The sequence below is a fragment of the Haliotis cracherodii genome, unplaced genomic scaffold (genome assembly GCF_022045235.1).
Source record: "Haliotis cracherodii isolate W230 unplaced genomic scaffold, xgHalCrac1.p SCAF_7, whole genome shotgun sequence".
Lineage (NCBI taxonomy): Eukaryota > Metazoa > Mollusca > Gastropoda > Lepetellida > Haliotidae > Haliotis > Haliotis cracherodii.
The window spans coordinates 38,313,569-38,337,323 of NW_027266330.1; the positions used below are offsets into that span (position 1 = coordinate 38,313,569).

Here is a 23,755-nt window from a genome sequence, read left to right on the forward strand (position 1 = left end):
TTTAATCTTATTCAATGTTGCAGGAACTTTTAAAATAATTTGGTGCATGTGTACATACAGTGCCCCCGATTACCATGACCTATGGGGCACTATATATATATATATATATATATATATGGTTTCAGTTTTAGTGTTTTTTTTATTCTTTTATATAATGTATATATGTATGGTTTCAGTTTTAGTGTTTCTTTTATATATTAAAGAAACACTAAAATTGATCAATTTTGGCCATGTATGTATCTCTTCCTTACACCTTATGTAGTATAGTGTTGTATGTCATGTGTTTATTGTGCTACAGAAATGCGTCAGTGACTGATGTTTGCTTAACGTCGTTTGGCGGGCTATTTGGAGATTCGGAGGGCAAGACCAGTTTTATGTTCCGTCAACCATAATCTCTCTTTCGGCACAATCAGGTATGCCTGTACACGCTGAAGCCGCATTGGTGATGACAATTATAGTAAAAATGAAATACCCCAAGTCCATGTTTGTATGTTTGTGATGAAAACATCTTAATCTAATGTACAATGGGTACTACCGATGGATGCTATATGGTAGTCAAGTCTGTAACGGATGGAACCGCCTCCATGGTGAAATGAATAGAGAGTCTGCCCGGAAGTGCGGACGTTTGGTAGGTCGATCTCCGGCCGCGTCATACCAAACGACGTTAAAAAGATGGTACTTCTGGCGCTCGGTATTAACGGAATGGACAAGGACTGTATCAGAATCAGCTTACAGTAAACTACGGTTATAACGAACGCAAAGGGACCACTAATTTAAGTTCGTTATAACCGTAGTTCGTTATAAGCATCTATACCGCAGCAAATAGTCGGGACAAAAAAGTAAGTTCGTTATATCCGTCAGTTCGTTATAAGCGTGTTCGCTATAAACGTAGTTTACTGAGTGGGGTATGCATGTTAATCCGCGGCTAAACTCCACTTCACGCAAATAGTTCCACTTATCGGATACACGAAAATGCCCGCATACAATTACACCGGCCGTCAACTAATTGTGCCGTATTCATTTCAGTTAACTGAATGCTATTGCGTGTACCTTCGAAACTGATATTTTTTCTGACGAAATACGGAATACATTTGAGAAACCAGGACAAACGTATAAATAGCACGTTTGCAGTTGGATATCTTGCTCAGCGTTGTCAGAGTCCTTTCATTAGCGGAGGCGAGGGGACACAAAGACTTCTGTTTGAGGATACATACAGGTGAGCTTCGTGTTACATGAGGTAGATTTGTATCAAATACCGATATACTAGAACAAGATTCGTGGTGTCTTGTGGCTGTGACGTGTAATTTGTATATTATACCAGTGACGTTTTGTCGTTTTCATTAGTTTGATAGAAAAGAATGAACCCCTCGTATACTTCTATACTATTAAACAATGCGTATGTAAGAGTTAGTTGAGTACTAAGTATGATTAACTTTGTTTACTATAATATGAATACGAAATGTTATACTCTACGCACCGAAGCGACGTAAAATCTATAAACGATGCTTACCATGTATAAAGAGAACAAATCATGTGAGCAGATAACTAGTGTTGGATGACATTCTCAAAAGAGTTCTATCAAAAGACATTGCAATAAACTTGACAGATTTCATTGAACAGACAATGATACTGCATCCTTAAAGTAACAAATGGAGCAGTGCAATGATACGGACAAATTACTGCCACGATTATGTCCGAGCTTGTTAGGTTGGGCTGAAAAGGTATTGTTAATCACTGACCCTCACAGAAGGCCGCCATTTCGATTGCAACACGAGTGTGTAATCGGCTTGGCGATAACAGAAGCGTGTGTGGTCGTCCGTCGCTGAAGATATATATGTAGGTCAGTCACAAGATTAAAGATAATTTGTGACTATACACAAGCACAGATAGGTATGTAAATGTATTATCGTGGTTGAGATGGCAGGTATGCATTGTATCTGACACTTGCGTTGCTAGATATTCGTGTAGGCTTGTACGGAATTCATATCATAACAGGTGAAAGTACCTTATGTGTTGTGGTAGAAACTGACACTGGGATCAGGTGAAAAGGCTCTGTTACGTGGCTCATTGTTTACCATCGAAACTTGATGACGTGGATCGTTGTTCGTGTTTTCAATCACCACACTGTCCATACTGACAGTTCAGAGTTATTTATATGGAATGTTTGTTTTTACAGCCTTAAACTACATTCAGACAATCACTGATAGTTACAGACAGCCATATTGACCTTCTAGGAAAATGTCACAATGGTCTTGTATAAATGCAGCTTCATAAATGATTTAGGTCCGATGTGCTATCAAAAGCAGTAAAAATGACACAAGATTCAAAAACTTGTCGAGAGGATGAAGCTGACAGAGACGGACATGTAGTTGTGACACCAGATACAAACAACGGAAAACTGTTCATACCAAAGACGGGAGGGGCGGTTGATGGGGAAGACAGTTTGTTGGGAACGGTTACCGAAGAAGGTGAGACACGAGCTGGGGGAGACGCCGAGAAGCAGAACATGTTGCATGATGGTGGTAATGGCGAGCTACCAGATGACACTCAACCAGAGCAAGAGGATGATGGTGTACCTATCGATCGTGGATGGGCTTGGGTAGTGTTAGCAGGTGATCGATTGTGCATATTTCTACGTCCATCCAGATAACAGAAACAAATATGTTTGTCAGAATATAAGATATAGTACTCTGTCACAATCATTCTATAGCATATGGAATCCAACATTTAAGAATTCTGGATTAAATCTGTCCCTTCTTCATAAATTTCGAAAACAATTAAATTGTAAAAAAATCACGTCTTGGTAATCACTGATACCACATTGTATTTTATCCTATTCGGTGTCTTCTCGTCTCACTCCAGGGAGTTTCCTGAATGTTGTTTTAATGGTTGGGTATGGACGGTCCATTGCCATATTCTTTGTGGCATACTTGGAAGAATTCGAGGCATCTGCCACAAAAACAACCTTGTTCATGGGTGTGATGGCAGGAACGTACAGTATAAGTTGTGAGTATTAAACAATACATGCAAATGTAAACTGTTTTGGTAAAGAAAGACATCCCCATGTTCCTGTATACCGCTGCATACTGATACAAAATGTACATAGATAATTACGGTGATGATTGTGTTTTGTTATGGACACACATAATCTATCTCGTGTTCCCTCTCGGCTGGCAACATATTCTGACACTTGTGGTCGTATAGATGATATGTTAAGTGTACTAATTTTCAGTATTTTAACAAAACCATGTTCTGTATGTTAACAGCTCTCTTGTCTATGAACATAATTCTGCAACTGCTTGGGGAGAGAAAAACTGTACTTCTTGGTGGGACTATATCAGCTGTAGGAATGCTGACCGGAGTTTTCGCCACCAGTATTACATACCTCATCTGCACTCACAGCATTCTCATCGGTGCGTGAATCAACTATTCATGTTAACAAATACAGATATACATAAAGACACAGAATAATAATTTATGGCACAAGTAAATGCATCCATATGAGACTTTTTAACATTAGGTCCCTTTATATGGCCATTATTGTATACATATATGTTTCTAAAATGTTTACGTTTGCACATTATACCTAAATGTAAACAAATATTAAAGGCTTGAATGAGTTGGACACACTCCGAAAAAAATAGATCAGTTATGCAACGGCGTAACAAGGTCATGCAGGTCTTGTACATTAAGAATTATACTTGAAAAACGAGCATAAAATTCTGGTATGAGTAAGAGACATAAGATTGAAGCACAATGTGTCATATTTAATATAACTATGTAAGCTGTATTGTAGGATGTTGTAATCATGTAACACTATAAGCATCTTGAACAAAACATCAATGAAATGATTCATTTACTTTCAGGTATAGGTCATTCCATGATTCATGCTCCAGCATTGGTACTGATCGGAAAGTACTTCAAGAAGAGAAGAGGCATTGCCACAGCAGTTGCCATGTCTGGAATTAGTATTGGGGGCAGCGTTTTCCCACCCCTCGTTCGTTTCTTATTAGATGAATATGGTGTCAGAGGAAGTATGTTGATCCTAACAGGGCTGACAATGAACATGTGGGTCGGGGCTGCGTTGTTTAGACCATTAAGTTTCTTTCAAAAAAGGATACCAAAAAACCCATCTGTCATGAGTGAAGGGCGAAAACATGACCAAAGACATGGCAATGAAAAACATGGAAATGAACATGATGTGGTTCGAGCCTGTTCTGTAAAGGAACTAACTAGTGTTAATGGTGGAAAAGCAGTTGTCACATTTGCGAGTAAATCAAATAGAGCAGAGGGACAGATAAGTGCAATTATCCGCAAAAGTACAAGACCAGAATCAGTTGTCAGCATTGAATCACAAGTAGATTCCCTCTCAGAAAGCCAGATTAGATTGTACACAAGTAACCCAGATTTGACATCAATGTCAATGGTGGATATTACAGAAGTTAATGCTGAATCATTTGACAATGAACAGGAATCAAAAGAAGCCAAAAGTTGTGGCATGTATGTGAAACGAGCCTTATCAGCATTTGACTTTTCCTTGTTCAAGCAACCAATGTTTCAGTTGATTGTTGCATTTGTTCATTTTGGGGTAATATTTGGATTGGTTGGAGTCTACCTTCCTGCCCTGGCAAATGAAAAGGGCATCTCACAAACAGATGCAGCATATTTGTTGACTTTGTCGTGTGTTCTGGATTTCTTCAGCAGACTTGCTGTCGGGTTCGTCGCCGATCTCAAATACATCAAAGTAAATCATTTGATGGTTATTGGAATACTTATATCTGGAATGGCAACCCAGTTTGTCTATTTTTTCAACACGTATGCTCTTCTCGTCGTATTCTCCGTCATTGTCGGACTCTTTGGCAGTTTTTATCACTGCCTTATTCCTGTTGCCATTGTCGACTTCATGGGACTTGAAAACATGGCGAAGGTTCTCGGATTTATAGCTGTGTTCCACGGTTTAGCCATATCTGTGACGCATCCGATCATGGGTAAGATCGTCATTAAATATTTTATGTTTTTAATGTTATGCTGTAATTGACAATGAGCATTCATCGAGATACAAGTATAATAGTTCTGTTAAAAGGTACATGTAGTAGTGACATTGATAAACGTAAGGGAACACGACTTGTACATTGTTTGGCCATCCATTTGGTTGGCAAGCCATGCAAAATACCGATATATATTGACTGATAATAATGTGGGTGGGGCTTGCGATGCATTCTTGCGCTGAACGATGTCACCGATTTTGTCTACAATCTGTTGGTGATATTGATTAAATACCAAACACTCTGCCTGAAGCTACCGGTATTTACACTGTTCACATCAGTTTGTAGGTGTATACATCCAAAACGAAACAGATTGAAGTCAGCTCTTAATATAGTGTCTGTAAAGGTAAAACATTATGAATTCCATTAAAAAAGAAGTCTTCGACCACCCCAACAAACAGTCATTAGCAAGTGATTCAAGTTAAATGTTCTTTGATTTGAACTGCAAATATGTCGGACAATAAATTTCATTATTTACGATGCAAATAAATGAGGAGAGTGTGAGTCATCAAGACATATCTTTAGACATGTATGGTATTGACAATTGGAATTGATATGATCTTATTTATTATTGGGTATGCGATCTGATCTAGTGGTTTCTGGTGCTTGGTTGGATGGGATAGTGGCGCACGAGGTTGTTCAAGAGGTCAGGTGTCAAATTCAAAATTTGCACTTTGCGCTTTGCTGTCAATGTCACAAATGGCTAGAAATGCACGAATTATTCGAGGCAGAACTTCTGATGATGTCGACCAATGTCAGATTGGCTCGTGTTGTTCCACTCATCAGTGAGAGCTGCACCGAGTTCATTGAGACTGGTCTGTGGATTGTGATGTTGGCGCACACGTCTGCCAATGACGTCCAGACGTGTTTCATGGGGGAAAGGTCAGGACTGGGTGCTGGCCATGGCATGTTATAGATGTATTGCAGTTGCATGAATTAGATCACAATTATTAAATGTGTTTAATATAGGGTCATTGAGCGTTTGGGTCCCAAAAACCAATATGCGTGTGTTGAAAACCGAGTCTGAGTGTCAATAGTAAATCTGATATACCACCCCCTCAACGTGCTGTCCGTGGTCACGTGCTTCATGACTTTCACAATGCTATGTTTTAGGATTGATTTCTTCATAAATGTTCGTGTCACTTAAATCACTTGCCAGTTTTCTGTACTTTCGCCACATTATTGTGCGTGTCCAAATTCAAATTACCAGTGCTCGTCATAGGCCAACATACTTTAGTTGGAAATACGGTCAGGTATAATGATTTGTTTGATTGCTTGTCATCACATCTTCAAGAAGCAGCGGAGTAAACTGACTATAACAGCCCAGTTACCACCTTGCCGAAGTCCGCTGGACGTTTGAAGTTATACTTTGGCTGGACTATCAATCCAAATCCCGTAACAAAATCGACATCATGTTCGTAAACAACATGGCGACTGTCGTGCAGAGTTTGCTCCACTGCAGAATTTGCAAAGCATGTATAACGTTAACTGGGCGTCGACAACAGATGTTTTCCAATTGGTTCATTTTTATAATCAAAGTGCTAGTGCTCGACGTGCTATATTCCACATGCACTGGGTGTCTACGCCAGGGAATGTGAAACCTTTCTTCGACTAATTTGATGAGATCGTCTTGACTCAACACCGCCATTTTGTTTGAAGCAAATGCAAGTTATATGAGAGGTGGAGTTCAATCCGTCAATATGAGGGACATAGAAGTGACATATATCGTTATTGCGACTGGTTGCGCTGCGATCGAGCCATGAAATTCAAGCCTAATTCAGCAAAGATTGAAATTTGACTTTTGGAGACAGTTAACTGCCTTGTCTCAGAAGATGCTGTCATTGATAATTAATTATTTAAAATCAGAAGTGTTAAAAGTATATTGCTGATTTAGGCGTACATTTACTGACCCACGTCTCCATTAACTTCGGTACCACAACTGGTTATGTTAGGCTGTATTAACCATTGTTAAATGGAACGTTTAAAAATCTTTTGTTGAAATCTGACTACTTTGTGAGTATAATGCCCTGCGTATTTTTGTTACAGGGACAATCCGTGACCTGACCAGTTCATACACCCTTTGTTTCAACTACATTGGAATATGTAACTTCATAGCTGCAATATTTCTACTTTGTGTACCGCTCGTCAGACGTCGGGCGAACAGAATGAAGTCAGAGAGTCCCCTTATGGACACTGAAGAAAACCGACCCCTGAAAAGCAATTGATGTATCAAGGACGTTTTGTGCAACTATAAACGTTGAATAAACTGTTTTACAAAGACACATGCCACATGTCTGTGCGTTGAACTCGTATCTTTATATTATGTGCGAGTGTTATGCTTATATTGATTTTTTAAAATAAAACTTCAAACTGGCATTTTATGTGTGATGATATGTATAAATCAAATAATACAACTATCGATATCTTCATATGCCCTCGGGAAACCCATATATATGTCTACAGTTTTATGGATTAGCTGTCTCTTGCGAATGAATGATGTGAGCAGATACTCTGTAATAGCGTATACGATATGTTAATCTGTGTCACTGATGAATGAAAATGAAGAGCAAAACGTATGAAATGTCAACCCTAAAATGAAACTTTTATTACATACTTCAGTGTGAAAGACTGAGTTTTCCGAAGTTGAGAAAAGTGACATTTTTATTGCAGTGAACATAACACTTGATATGTCACTGCTGTGAACATAACACTTCGATGGAACTATTGTCATACAAAAGTTACCTCCTTTTAAATTGTCTCCCTTTGTCGTAAGTGACAAGCCCGAACACAAACTGTTGAGTTTTTTTTACGTTAGTTCCACATTAACAAGGCAAAAAATTGAAAGACGGCTGTTTATGAAGTTAATATCACTTCTTGCCGTTCGTTATTCTCTCGAAAATGTTTCCTTGTAAACTCTAAATCTTTCATTATACTCGTCAATCGAGACAGTTCGTTTCACAAAGCGCCATTTGTGTTGCTTGACCAGTGTGTATTCTTTCGCTTTTAACAGCAGTCTCCAAGTTTTCAAGAATATTTTTTTTGTGAAAGTTGATTTTGAAAATAATCATATCTAAATATATGATAAAGAATTTTCGTGACAATAAATATTTTTTGATACTTTTGTTTAGATTTGTTTAAGATTTTGCTGACAAGAAACTTTTTTTTAAGTCGCAAATACAAGGGGTTGTGAACACTCCTTGCGTGTTAGGTAGGGAGGATTTACGTTTGAAGGTTTTACATTTGTAATGAATTAATTTAATTTACTGGTAGACAACTACACAAAAGAGAATATGATAGGATATGCCATGTTTCTCTCATCGAGTGACGGGGGTGAAAAGAGATATTCGACACTCGACACATGTAATATCCTCTATCACTTAATACAACCTATTGTGACGTTTTTGCATTAGTTTGTGATGTCATTAATAATGGATGACGTTATACTACTGTGCTCAACATTGGACAAAGTAAGATCATGTTGCTTCAACTGACCAGTCAGAATTTAAAATCACTGTAATCTCATTTCGGAACGATTTTAGCACTTACTCAAAATACAATGGAGCTATGGTACGGACCTAGGTATGTTTCTTATATAGCTAGGCTACCTACCCACTTTATTAAGGAGCCACGAATAACCCAAAGGTCACTTGCCGTTTCATACTCCTCCATGGTCTCAATTCTCAAGTTTGTGTTTCAAGTGCCGGCACTTCGGACATCCTTTCCACCCTCCCATATAAAACACTGTTAGCAGTTCTGTTAACAGACAGAGATCATCATGTATGTGTATTGAAACGGTCATACAGGCAGTATTCCAATAATCATTAACAAATATCGCCATAAGTAAGAAGGAGGTCGTCGCCAAAGCAAAGAGTAAATAATAAAGTGCTCACCAAATTAGATGTTTGATAACGGAAGAAGAAGAGGAAGTAAGTGATCTTTATTTCAGTGTCACGCATAAACAAACAAATACATTTTGGGTTGCTATTACAATGCCCGATCAACATGACCTATGAGACACAAAAGGCTTTAAGAAGCTTAAACCATTTATATATATACACAAAAGGCTTTAGAAGCTTAAACCATGTATATATATATATATATATCATATATATGTATATAAATTATATAATAGAATAATAAAGTCCACGTTAGTCCATCATCTTCTTTATATCAGTTTCAGACATAGTACTTTCGCTGTCTCATGACAGCTCTTCAGTGTAACTGACAATGACATATAATATGACGTCATACGTATCATGACGTCATACATTACAACTGTGACGTCATAATGTATTTACACACTCCAGCGACGACACCGAGTAATTTAACAAATGTAGGGAGACATTTGAATTAAAATATACAGTATTTGAAAATAAGTTTTATACATATATATATATATATATATATATATATATATATATATATATATATATATATATATATATATATATATATATATATATATATATACATGGTTTAAGCTTCTTAAAGCCTTTTGTGTCTCATAGGTCCTGTTGATCAGGCATTGTAATATCAACCCAAAATGTATATATATAAAAGAAACACTAAAATTGAAAACAAAATCATCGATATAATCCTATTTGTTGCGTGTATCCATACTCATACCCGCATACACGCAGCCAATCTCACTCTATGTTATCGTGTACCAACCCTCGGATAATCGTACTCACAAAAATAATACCCCACTTTAGGTCGTTAATAACGTCAGCCAAGTCATTAAGAAACAAACAGAGAATAACGTTGGTGACAACGCGCAACTTTCTGCAACCATGAATATAAAATTCATCCGTTAATTTCAATGAAATGACCGTTTACAGAAACACTTGACCAACTTGTTCCATACAACAATTTAACATTGAAGTTGAAATTACCATCTACAACCAATTTTTGCAGTTCATACCAGAAACAGTCACATTGGATTTGATTGAAAACTTTCATCGCGTTAATATGGCAAACAAAGGTAGAACGTCTTAAAGGTCATAGCTTACGGTTTTTGATTGCTGCATACAGCGTAAAATCTGTTCAATAAAAGCAATCTTAATAGTGAGTTAAACTGCCATGACAGTCAAACACTGAACGGGAATATTATCAAATAATATCGCTCACTAAAATAACATGAAACATCACTCACGGAATGAAGTTGGCGAGTTAACTCACGCTCATGGTATAACTTCGCTCGAGAACGAGATGGTTTTCCAGTTAAAACAACAACAGCCTAGCGGAGGCTACCGCACTTGGACACCATGCGAATAATTCTGGTCCACAGGTTGACATCCTGCAAATACCCAGTTATAAACCATTGTACAGTGAAAACACTTTAATCCGGAATAAGGAATCGTGTATGAAGTAATTGCAACCTGGAATTCATTCAAGCAACGCTGGATTATTAAGGACACATCCTTCCACAACAGGTTCAGTTACACATTCGTTATGTTTGATATATGATCTGGAGTAATATCAGTTTCGACCACATTCCATGTATGTATGCTATGAGAGTGGAATCGAAATTGCCATCAACTGGTCCAGTGAGATGATGACCTTTGTAAAGCCTTGTAAGCTATCCCTTTAACCCACGTAGCATACAAATTCGTGAATACCTTTCCAAATGATGTAAATATATAATTAACTTAAATGCTAGTTACCAGTTCATGTGATCATTGAAGGACAATAGAGTTAAACCGTTAAACATTTTGTTTTGCTTCGTGGTTAGTAGGGTGACCCAGTCGCAGGTCAGGTTCCGATTACTGACACAGGTCCAGTGTGTGAAGACCATTTCGTCGTGATATCGCTGGAATATGGCACAAGCGGGGTAGAACCATACTTACTCACTGACACACTGCAATGTGATCAATATTGGCCGAAGTAACTAGTCATCATGATTGCAAGCCCGACCAAAATGTCATATAACCGTATGCTAAATATTTGCAAAGGAAACGTAAATATTTGCAAAGGAAAAACAGCAAAATGAAAATAATGGCCGTGTATTTTTGTATGTATCTCTTTCTTACACTCTACTGTAGTATAGTGTTGTATGTAATGTGTTTATTTTGCTACAGAAATGAGTCAGTGGCTGATGTCTGCATAACGCCGTTTGGCGGGACTATAATGCGATTCGCGGGTCAAGAGCAGTTTTATGTTCCGTCAACCATAATCTCTCTTTTGGCACAATCAGGTATGTCTGTACACGCTGAAGGCGCATTGGTGATGACACACACGGTAAAAGTGTAATATTACAAGTCCTTATTTGCATGTTTGTTTCTTAATCTGATGTACAATGTTTATTCCCGATGGATGCTATATGGAAGTCAGATCTGTACGGACGTTCATTGGGTCAGTCCCCGGCCGCGGCCGCACCCGACCAAACGACGTTAAAAAAATGGTACTCCTTGTCATTCGCCTGGCGCTCGGTATTAACGGGAGGGACAAGGACTGTATCGGAGTCAGCATACTTTCTCTGAGTTGGGTATGGATGTTGATCCGCGACATAGTATATCAGTGGGCTAGCACTATGAAACATCTCATAAGCTATATGAGAGAATAGTCTTTAACGTGACCTTAAACTCCATTTCACACAGATATTTCCACTTATCGGACACTAGGGCAAACGGTTTGCCTATAAATAGCACGTTGGACATCTTGCTCAGTGTTGTCAGAGCTCTTTCATCAGTGGGGGCATGGCGGAACAAAAAGTACTTTTTTTGAAAACACATACAGGTGAGCTTCGTGTTATATTAGGTAAATTTGTATCAAGTACCGTTATACTAGACAAAGATTCGTGGCGTCTTGTGTCTGTGACGTGTAATACGTTCCTTCCCAGGCATTTACCCCGTTTGTGATTATACCAGTGACATTTTGTCGTTTTCATGAATTTGGTAGAAAAGAAAATATCCTCTCGTATAGTACTATGCTATTAAACAATGCGCATGTAAGAGTTAGTAAAGTACTAAATATGATTTACTTTGTTAATAATCATATGAATACGAAATGCTATACTCTACGCACCGACGTAAATTATATAAACGATGTTTACCATATATAATGTAAGCAGACATCCAGTGTTGGATGACACTCTCAAAAGAGTTCTATCAAAAGACATTGCAATAAACTTGACTGATTTCATGAAACAGACAACGACACTGCAACCTTCTAAAGGCTTAAAGTAACAACTGGAGCTGTGCATTGATACGGACAAATTACTGCAACGATAATGTCCGCGCTTGTTAATTTGGGCTGAAATGGTCACTGACCCTAACAGTAGGCCGCCATTTCGATTGTACCACGTGTGTGTTATCGGCTTGGCGATAAGAGAAGTGTGTGTGGCCGTCCGTCACTGAATATATATATGTAGGTCAGTCACATTCTCTTCATGTGTGTACGTTTTGAACATTTCCAGTCTGTAAGGGACGGTCGGGTAGCCTAGTGGTTAAAGCGTTTGCTCGTCTATCCGAAGACCCGGGTTCGATTCCCGACATATGAAGCAAATTTCTGGTGTCCCCCGCCGTGATATTGCTGGAGTATGGCTAAAAGCGACGAAAAACCATACTTACTCACTCACTCCAGTCTGTAAAGATAATTTGCGACGAAACACAAGCACAGATACGTATGTATATGTTTACACAATATTATCTTGGTGAAGATGACAGGTATGCATTGTATCTGACTCTTGCGTTGCTATATATTCGTGTAACATACAGGCTTGTACGGATTTCGGATCATAACAGGTGAAAGTAACTTATGTGTTGTGGTAGAAACTGACGTGGGGATCAGGTGAAAAGGCTCTGTTACTTGATTAATTGTTTACCATAGAGACTTGATGACGCGGATCGTTCTTCGTGTTTTCAATCACCATACCGTCCATACTGACTGTTCACAGTTATTTATATGGAATGTTTGTTTTGGTTTGTTTTACAGCCTTAAACTACATTCTACCATGAATTTGGAATTTACTCTATTCTGATTGGTCAATCAGAGGCTATTAAATCACAATAAACCCCCTCTGATTGAAACAGCTGGTTTGACGGCCGCTTCACCGCGGAATCTAATATTCGTAGATTAGTACTATTTTCAGTCATTGTCGGTAGGCATATTTAAATAATTATACCTACAATTAAAGGTTACAAAATGCACAGATGCGGGTTACTACAATATTCAAAGGATGTGTAGCAATACATTTTGTGCAGAAAAACACGACAGAAATCAACAAAGGGAATGTATTTACGTTTTGGAGACAACAGAGAGCTTGGCATTTTTGCACTTTTCTATATATGACTGTGACGTCATATCTTTTGCGTCACAATGAGCGGCATGACGTCGTAAAGGTGACGCGCGATGTAGAGCGAAAGCCTTGCAAAGCTTGCTTTGTTTTCTTTAGGGATGCCCACCTCATGTTTGCTTACCAAGTTGCCGTGCTTATATGCTTTCAATGCCTGTCATATGTTCGAGTGAAGTATTACGGTGTGAACAAACTTCTTAAGGATATACAGCACCCTATTTTGTTCGGTGATTCCGTAATTCACATCGATAACCCACTCAAAACACTGAACTCAACCCATGGCGCTTCACTCAGTATATTTGCTAACACAAAAGAGTTCGCGTTTTATTTAGTCATGGTAGAATGGAGATAAACATACTGTGTTTTCAATGTAGAGCTAGGTTACCTGTAGATTTAATCGCGCAAAATTTAACATTTGAAACCTCACGCTGCACGTTCGGTTTCAAATTCAATTTAGCAGGGTTAAATCTACAGGTAACCTAGCTCTACATTGAAAACACAGTATGTTTATCTCCTAATTCAGACAATCACTAATAGTAACAAGCAGCCAAATTCACTTTCTAGGAAAATGTCACAATGGACTTGTGTAAATGCAGTTTCATAAATTATATAGGTCCGATATACTATCACAGTAAAAATGACACAAGATTCAAAAACGTGTCGGGAGGACGAAGCTGACAGAAGCGAACATCTAGTTATGACACCAGATACAAACAACGGAAAACTGTTTGTGACGAGGACGGGTGAGGCGGTTGATGGGGAAGACAGTTTGTCGGGAATGGTGACAGAAGAAGGTGTGACTGGAGCTGGGGTAGATGCCGAGAAGCAGAACATGTTACATGATGGTGGTAATGGCGAGCTACCAGATGACAGTCAACCAGAGCAAGAGGATGTTGGTGTACCTATCGATCGTGGATGGGCTTGGGTAGTGTTAGCAGGTGATCGATTGTGCATATTTCTACGTCCACCCAGATAAAAGAGACAAATATATTTGTCAGAGTATAAGATATAGTACCCTGTCATAATCATTCTATTGGGTATTGAATCTTAAGATAAAGAATTCTGGATTAAATGTGTCTCTTCCTCTTGCATTTTGAAAACAATTAAATTATAAAAAACACGCCTTGGTAATCACTGATACCACATTTTATTTTGACCTTCTCCAGGGAGTTTCCTGAATGTTATTTTAATGGCTGGATATGGACGGTCCGTTGCAATATTCTTTGTGGCATACTTGGAAGAATTCGAGGCATCTGCCACAAAAACAACCTTGTTCATGGGTGTGATGGCAGCGACGTACAGTATAAGTTGTGAGTATTAAACAATACGTGCTAATGTAAACTATATTGGTAAAGAAAGACATCCTCGTGTTCCTGTATACCGAAGTATACTGATACAAAATGGACATAATTATATTGTTGCAATGATACTTTTATATCATATCATGGACAAAAACAAACCCTCTCGTATTCCATCTGTACTGACAACATATTCTGACCCTTGTGGTCGTACAAATTATATATATATATATATAGTGGTCATACAAATTATATATATATATATATGTGTATATATATATATATATATATATATATATATATATATATATATATATATATATCTATATAGATATATATATATATATATATATATATATATATATATATATATATATATATATATATATATATATATATATATATATATACAGTGTACGAATTTTCCTTATTTTGACACAACCATGTTCTGTATGTCAACAGCTCTTATATCCATGAACATAATTCTGCAACTGCTTGGGGAGAGAAAAACTGTACTTCTTGGTGGGACTATATCAGTTGTAGGAATGCTGACAGGCGTTTTCGCCACCAGTATTACATACCTCATCTGCACTCACAGTATTCTGACTGGTGCGTATACTCTACATGTTCACGAATCCATAATAGCACAGAAAAATAATTGATGGCTCAAGTGAATGCATCCATATGGGATTTTGTAACATGCGGTCCCTTTATATGATCCTTATCTATACATATATGTATATAAACTGTTTACTCTTGCACCTTTATCCTAAATGTTAGATTTTATTAAAGGCTTGAATGAGTTGCACACACTCTGAAAAAATAGTTCAGTTATGCAACAGCGTAACAAGGTCATACAGGTCTTGAACATTTAGAAATATACTTGAAAATCGAGCAAAGAATTTTGGCATGAGAAAGAGACATAAAGCTTCATAGACATTTTCAGATTGACGCAAGATGTGGCATATTTAATATAACCATGTAAGCTGTATTGAAGGATGTTGCAATCATGTAAAACTATAAGGAACTGGAACAAGATATCAGTGATATTTGATAATGAATAATTTACTTTCAGGTATAGGGCATTCCATGATTCATGCTCCAGCATTGGTTTTGATTGGAAAGTACTTCAAGAAGAGAAGAGGCATTGCCACAGCAGTTGCCATGTCTGGAATTAGTATTGGGGGCAGCGTTTTCCCACCCCTCGTTCGTTTCTTATTAGATGAATATGGTGTCAGAGGAAGTATGTTGATCCTAACAGGGCTGACAATGAACATGTGGGTCGGGGCTGCTTTGTTTAGACCATTAAGTTTCTTTCATAAAAGGATACCAAAGCACCCATCTGTCATGAGTGAAGGGCAAAAACATGACCAAAGACATGGCAATGACAAAAATGGGAATGAACATGATGTGGTTCGAGCCTGTTCCGTAAAGGAACTAACTAGTGTTAATGGTGGAAAGGCAGTTGTCTCATTTGCAAGTCAGTCAAACAGAGGAAAGGGACAGACAGGTGCAATAATCTGCAAAAGTACAAGACCAGAATCAGTTGTCAGCATTGAATCACAAGTAGAGTCCCTCTCAGAAAGCCAGATTAAATTGTACACAAGTAACCCAGATTTGACATCAATGTCAATGGTGGATATTACAGAAGTTAATGCTGAATCATTTGACAATGAACAGGAATCAAAAGAAGCCAAAGGTTGTAGCATGTATGTGAAACGAGCCTTATCGGCATTTGACTTTTCCTTGTTCAAGCAACCAATGTTTCAGTTGATTGTTGCATGTGCTCATTTTGGGGTAATATTTAGATTGGTTGGAATCTACCTTCCTGCACTGGCAAATGAAAAGGGCATCTCACAAACAGATGCAGCATATTTGTTGACTTTGTCGTGTGTTCTGGATTTCTTCAGCAGCCTTGTTGTCGGCTTCGTCGCCGATCTCAAATACATCAAAATAAATCATTTGATGGTTATTGGAATGCTTATATCTGGAATGGCAACACTGTTTGTCTATTATTTCAACACGTATACTCTTCTCGTCGTATTCTCCGTCATTGTCGGACTCTTTGGCAGTTTTTACCACTGCCTTATTCCTGTTGCCATTGTCGACTTCATGGGACTTGAATACATGGCGAAGGTTCTCGGATTTATAGCTGTGTTCCACGGTTTAGCCAGATCCGTGACGCATCCGATCATGGGTAAGATCCTCATTCTGTATTTTATGTTATTAATTTTATGCTGCAATGGACTATCAGCATTCACAGATTTATTAGCTCAACAGCACTGTTAAACGTACATATAGCAGTAACATTGATCAACGTTGGGGAATACAGCTTGTACACAAGCACGAACCGTCTATACACTCTAATGATAACTTGTAAATGCTTCCATGAAATTTGGTTGGCAAACCATGTAAAATACTGAAATATATTGACTGATAATAATGTGGGTGGGGCTTGCGATGCATTCTTGCGCTGAACGATGTCACCGATTTCGTTTACAATCTGTTAGTGATATTGAATAAATACTGAGAAGTCTGTCTGAAGCTATTAGAATTTACACTGTTCACATCAGGGAACAACCAACTCTGTTGGCCAGAAATGCACGAATTATTCGAGGCAGAACTTCTGATGATGTCGACCAATGTCAGATTGGCTCGTGTTGTTCCACTCATCAGTGAGAGCTGCACCGAGTTCATTGAGACTGGTGGGTGGATTGTGATGTTGGCGCACACGTCTGCCAATGACCTCCAGACGTGTTTAATGGGGGAAAGGTCAGGACTGGGTGCTGGCCATGGCAGGTCATATATGTTTTGCAGTTGGATGAATTAGATCATAATGATTAAATCATGTGTTTTTAATATGTTCTTTGAGCGTTTGGTTCCAAGAAAACAATATGCGTCTGCTCACAACCGAGTCTGAGTGACAATAGTAAATCTGATATACCACCCCCTCAACGTGCTGTCCGATGTCATGTGATTCATGAATTTCACAGCCCCGCCGTGATATTGCTGGAATATTGCTAAAAACGGCATAAAATCAAACTCACTCACTCACTCACACTCATGAATTTCACAATGCTATGTTTTAGGATTGATTGCTTTAGAAATGTTCCTGTCACATAAATCACTTGCTTTCATTTTCAGACATTGGTGTAGATTTCTGTTGTATTTTTCCGTAGTTTCACCACATTTTTTTGAATCCGGATCTAAAATCAAATAACCAGTGCTGGTCATAGGCCAACTTACTTCGGATGTAAATACGGCCAGGCACAGTGATTTGTCTGATTGCTTGTCATCACATCTTTCCGAAGCAACGGACATTACTGACTATAACAGTCCAGTTTCTACTTTGCCGAAGTAGCCTTGACATTTGAAGTTGGATTAACAATCAAAATCGCATTTCAATATCGACATGGCGACTCTCGTGTTTGCTCCAAGCCTGAATTTGCAAAATATGTGTACCGTCTGGGCGTCGGCAGATGTTTTCTGATTTGTTCATGTTTATAATCAACGTGTACTACACCTCTCAACGTGCTACATTCCACATGCACTGGGTGTCTGAGACAGGGAATGTGAGACTTTTCTTCGAACTTGATCGGATCGTCTTGACTAGACACTGACATTTTGTTTGAAGCAAATGCAAGTTATATGAGAGGTGAAGTCCAATATGTCCATATGAGGGACATAGAAGTGACATAACTCGTAAAAGCCACTGGCTGAGCTACGATGGAAACTTGACTTTTATAGACAGTTAACTGCCTTGTCTCGGAACATTAACGTCGGTAACACAACTGGTTATGTTAGGCTGTATTATCTATTGTTATATGGGACGTTTAAAATCTTTGTTCAAATCTGACAACGTTGTGACTCCTGCGTATTGTTGTTACAGGGACAATCCGTGACCTGACCAGTTCATACAACCTTTGTTTCAACTACATTGGAATATGTAACTTCATAGCTGCAATATTTCTACTTTGTGTACCGCTCGTCAGACGTCGGGCGAACAGAATGAAGTCAGAGAGTTCCCCTAAGAACATTGAAGAAAACCGACCCCTGAAAAGCAACTGATGTATCATGAACGTTTTGTGCATCAATAAACGTTGAATAAACTGTTTTACTAAGACACATGCTACATGTCTGTGCATTGAACTCGTATCTTTATATTATGTGCGAGTGTCATGCTTCTATTGACATTTGTCAAACTGGCACGCATTTTGTGTATCATAATATGTATAACTCAAATAATACAACTATTGATGTATTCATATGCCATCGGGAAACCCATATATATAAATACATACATACATACACACACACATATATATATATATATACATACTGAACAGCATTGAAAACGCACCACCATGAAAATGGATGTATTTTTATCCGGGCTTAAGTGTTATGAAAATATATAAGTGAATGAGTAATATACGACGTTCTGGACGATGCATGAAGAAGAACAGCTCGTCAAAACACATTCCTAATTTTTTTGTCAGCGACATCGCCAAAACGCAACAAATTGCATGCACATCATGGAAAACGTGTTTTGTTGCACGGAAACCATGCGGAATAGGGCTATAAAAGACAGACTTTTAAAAGCCACATCACTTGTTGCTGCAGACGTAAAGGGCACTGACACAAGAAATGCCAAGATTAACAGTAGAGGTACGTGAACGTGCCTTGGGGATGCTTCAAGTTGGTACATCAAGTAGAGTCGTTGCAAAGCGGTTTCAATGCCATCATTCAACAGTTCTCAGGCTACTGGGCAGATACCAGCAGACAAGAACCACCAGAGATCGACCACGTCCGGGTCAACGTCGTGTAACTATACCACGTCAGGATCGCCATATTGTTCGTCGGCATCTTCGTGATCGAACACTTCCGGCTACCAGGATTGCAGCAACCGTAAAAGGCCGACGGAATTGATCAGTGCTAACACCGTACGTCGACGTCTCCGCGCAGCAGGGCTACGTGCTCGACGTCGATATGTTGGACCCATACTCACTGATCGACATCGAAATGAACGTCTGCGTTGGGCCAAAAGGCATCGTCATTGGAGATTGCGGCAGTGGCATGGTGTGCTGTTCTCTGATGAGTCCCGTTTTCATTTACGGAATGCTGACGGTCGACTGCGAGTGTGGCGTCGACATGGAGAACGTTACCACAATTACTGCGTTGTACAGACATGTCGATGTGTGTGGGGGGGAGGGGGGGGGGGGGTCATGGTGTGGGGCGGCTTCAGTCATAACCATCGAACAGAGCTCCATGTTTGTCGTGGAAGAGTTAATGCCCTTTTCTACAAGAATAACATATTGGCAAATCACGTCATCCCATTCTTTCATCAGCACCAGGATATGCCACTTCCAGCAAGATAATGCAAGAACGCACACTGCAAAACAGTACCTAGCGAACAATAATGTGCCTCTGCTTCCATGGCCAGCCCTGTCACCCGATCTATCGCCAATTGAACACTTACATGATTACCTGGGTCAACGCCTGTCACGTCGTCCGCAACTACAGAACCTTAGAGAATTTGAAGATACACTACGTCAAGAGTGGAATGCCCAAGAACACTATTTGCAGACTTATTCGATCAATGAGAAGACGTTGCATGGCCTGTGTTGCTGTCAATGGTGGACATACCAGATATTGACTTATCATTTTAACCCTATGTGTTTTCCTTACACTGATGACGTAATTGTAATTACTTTGTGGTATCCCTGTTTCCTTTGTCGTCTTTCTTAGTAATCCGTCTGTCTGTTCTAATCAAAATCGGTCATTGCTCAAGTTGTTTTTGTCATATTTCAAGATTTATTGCTGGTGCGTTTTTCAATATATATATACTGTAAAACAGGAAATTAAAGCGAGCAGAATATTAATGCGAAACATTCGAGTGACGGAAGGTCGTATTAATTTTATGTGCATTAATTTTTCAAATAACAAAGTCACCTACACAAAATGAAGTTGAGTAGTGGTCAGTTCGGTGTCCTCCCATTAGTTAGACGTCCCAATAGTCCAAGCTTATAACAACACTTTAAACACACTAATCCTTATGCTTGTTACCTCAGACTTTAAAATGGAATAGTCCAGATAAGATCTGACAAACAAAGCAAAGCAGCTTTAAATAGATACTTTAATATTATACTTAACATTTAATGACACTTTACATTTGATAAATTTTATACAGTTTGTAACAACACTTTGTGACAGTTTTTGGTAATGTACACTTTACATTTAATAACGTTTACAGTTTATTTATCCCAGACGAAGCAAGTGTGCTAGGTGACAGAGGTCTATTGAGTCGCTCTTGAACTTCTGTCTTCAGTCGTCGAAAAAGCCGGCCATAGGTTGTTGCGTGGCGATCTGGCAAAAGGGCGAACACTAGAGGGAAGGTGTTGGGACCAACTCTGGCATGAATGATGTGTATTTGATCCCATAAACCTGGACATGCTGTGAAGGTACCATCCATGTAAAGGGTGTCAGCTTCCTGGAGGGCTTGGTATAGTGGAGACAAGGACCCTGGGCTAATAATGAGCCTAACCAGCCTGACTGTGTCAGGATCACCCAAACCATCTTTGCTGTATTCATTCATTTTATCTGCATATAATAATGATAATGATGATGATGATGAAGACGACCACGACAATAACAATGACGATGATGATGATGATGATGATGATGATGATGATGATGATGATGATGATGATTAGTTCTCTTGAATAAAATGAAATACCTTAAAAAGAACTAGGACAAACGCGTGATGTTTTCAAACGTTTAAAACATTCTCTAAAGAATTACGTATACGAAGTTTCCAACGTTATGAGTTAGTAATGTCATTGACACAGCTAGGACATTCAGTGATCCATGGTCCAGCATTGGTACTAATTGCAAAGTATTTCTATGAGGAGAAGAGGAATTGCTACAGCTGTTGCCATGTCTGGGAACAGTTTGGGGAAGAATAATTCCAACCTCCAGTGAACCTCCTACTGGATGAATATGGTGTCAGAGGAAGTATGTTGGTACTGACATGGCTGACAATGTCTGTATCTGTGTTCTATGGACGTTCTGTGTCAGTCACGCACCTGGTCATGGGTAAGATCAATTAGCATTTTTATGCACTTTGTTTCCAAACTGCATCGTGTTACAATGAATTCTTAAAGGTTTAACCCTAAGGGTTAAGAGTGACTGAGTGAGTCGTATTTAACTCGGATCCGAACAGTATTTCGGCTGACTGTCCAATGTAATGTAGGTCTCGACCACGTTAGTGAAACCCACGAGCATTGGTATGGCTGAACCATGAAACGATTTCGGAGATTCGAACTCAATAGCATATGATATTGATACGCCGTTAAGAACTGGACCACCCGTGTCCATATTAGGGATGTGCTGGAGGTACATAAGTATGCATCCTTAAATATATGACTTATCATGAAAACATCATCATACGTTTATGGCCAAGGACTAGTATAACACACAAACATTGATTGTATGAAGTAGTTATAATAATGGAAGTTGTATTAAGACGTGATGTGGATCTCGTGTGGATCAACATTGGTAGCAGACAAGCAATGATGACAAATAAATATAATTTATAAAATATTGTAATATGTTTGAATGCCATTATGGCTTCTTTCACCGAACATGTCATTTTCTTGCAGGCATAATCCGTGATCTGACTGGTTCATAGAACATGTGTTTCATCTATATTGGAATCTGTAATGCCACCACTGCTGTAATTCTACTGAGCAAACCATTGTTCAGAAGAAGAGCAACTGCGACACTATCCAAAAGCGATGTAAAAGAGCTGGGTGAAAATCAACCTTTAGAAATAAAATGACTTTGATTCACAAGTTGATTAGTTAATAGAGTAATTAATAGTGTAACGTCCGGCTTATAGTCAGTGTATAGATTGGGTTAAGATATAATGGACAACAAACATACATAAAATGTAAGTGCGTGCGTGTAAATACCCTGATGATTAAACATGAAGAGTTGTGTTATATAAACTAAGCATAAATATTATCATATTGAACTTCACTTTTGATTTACTTTTGCCACTTGACCACATATTACAATGCGGCCTCTGTGTGAAATCTGCAACCTGCTTACATTCCTCAATTGGACTGGATCACGGAAATATTGTGGATTTTTCACTTTCTTTCTGAATCCCAAATGTGATCACCCGTGCCTTTCGACTTAGGGAAATAGATACCACAGAACATTAATTATGTATTGAGTTTGATTAATATTTATCAGAACTTTAAAATCTGTCTTTTTTCAGAAAGGGGACCTTATGTTACCTCCTCCTTTGAACACACATTTTGTTTGTCTAATTTAGTCATCATATCTGTCAGAAACGATTTGGAACGATTAACCCAAGTAAGATTGTCATAAATCTGGAAGAAGGAGTTTTATTTCGTCATTCACTTTGTGTTAAATAATCATTAAAAGATGTCGCAATGAGTAAGAAGGAGGTCGTCGCCAAAGCAAAGAGTAAATAATTAAGTGCCTACCAAGTTAGATGTTTGGTTACGGAAGAAGAAAAAGATAGTGATCTTTATTTAAGTGTCACGCATAAACAAACATATGCATTTTAGGTAGATATTACAATGCCCGATCACCATCAACATGACCTATGAGAAACAAAAGGCTTTAAGAATCTTAAACCATGTATATATATATAAAAAAGAATCACTAACATTGAAAACAAAATGATTGATATATTCCAATCTGTTGCGTGTATCCATACTCATACCCACATACATGCAACCCCACACTCCTCCCCACCAAACATACATACACACCCATCTCACTCTATGTAATCGTGTGGGGCGGTCGGGTAGCCTAGTGGTTAAAGCGTTCGCTCTTCACGCTGAAGACCCGGGTTCGATTCCCGACATGGGTACAATGTGTGAAGCCCATTTCTGGTGTCCCCCGCCTTGATATTGCTGGAATATTGCTAAAAGCGGCGTAAAACCATACTCACTCACTCACTATGTAATCGTGTACCAAACATCGTGTGATCGTACTCAGAGTAATAATACCCCACTTTAGGTCGTTAATAACGTCAGCCACGTCATTACGAAAAAAATATAACATCGCGCAACTTTGCTCAACCA

At 38.6% G+C, this 23,755-nt stretch overlaps 2 protein-coding genes across 2 annotated transcripts; both read left to right on the forward strand.

The window, feature by feature from the left end:
• Positions 1-2,304: 2,304 nt before the first annotated feature.
• LOC139447892 (monocarboxylate transporter 5-like) lies at positions 2,305-7,329 on the forward strand. Its single transcript, XM_071229370.1, has 5 exons — positions 2,305-2,612; positions 2,863-3,006; positions 3,267-3,413; positions 3,867-4,988; positions 7,092-7,329. The coding sequence occupies exons 1-5, from the start codon at positions 2,312-2,314 to the stop codon at positions 7,268-7,270; spliced, it is 1,893 nt and encodes a 630-aa protein (XP_071085471.1). The 5' UTR covers positions 2,305-2,311; the 3' UTR covers positions 7,271-7,329.
• Positions 7,330-12,559: 5,230 nt separating this feature from the next.
• LOC139448114 (monocarboxylate transporter 5-like) lies at positions 12,560-18,704 on the forward strand. Its single transcript, XM_071229631.1, has 6 exons — positions 12,560-12,666; positions 13,952-14,276; positions 14,505-14,648; positions 15,099-15,245; positions 15,712-16,833; positions 18,526-18,704. Exons 2-6 carry the CDS (start codon positions 13,976-13,978, stop codon positions 18,702-18,704), a joined length of 1,893 nt encoding a protein of 630 aa, XP_071085732.1. The 5' UTR covers positions 12,560-12,666; positions 13,952-13,975.
• The last annotated feature ends 5,051 nt before the right edge of the window (positions 18,705-23,755 follow it).

Coding starts and splice junctions, on each gene's coding strand:
- LOC139447892 (XM_071229370.1), top strand. CDS start 2,312: ATGACACAAGATTCAAAAACTTGTCGAGAGGATGAAGCTGACAGAGAC. Junction 3,414..3,866: donor CACTCACAGCATTCTCATCG/GTGCGTGAATCA, acceptor ATTTACTTTCAG/GTATAGGTCATTCCATGATT. Junction 4,989..7,091: donor TGTGACGCATCCGATCATGG/GTAAGATCGTCA, acceptor TTTTTGTTACAG/GGACAATCCGTGACCTGACC.
- LOC139448114 (XM_071229631.1), top strand. CDS start 13,976: ATGACACAAGATTCAAAAACGTGTCGGGAGGACGAAGCTGACAGAAGC. Junction 14,649..15,098: donor AGCGACGTACAGTATAAGTT/GTGAGTATTAAA, acceptor GTATGTCAACAG/CTCTTATATCCATGAACATA. Junction 15,246..15,711: donor CACTCACAGTATTCTGACTG/GTGCGTATACTC, acceptor ATTTACTTTCAG/GTATAGGGCATTCCATGATT.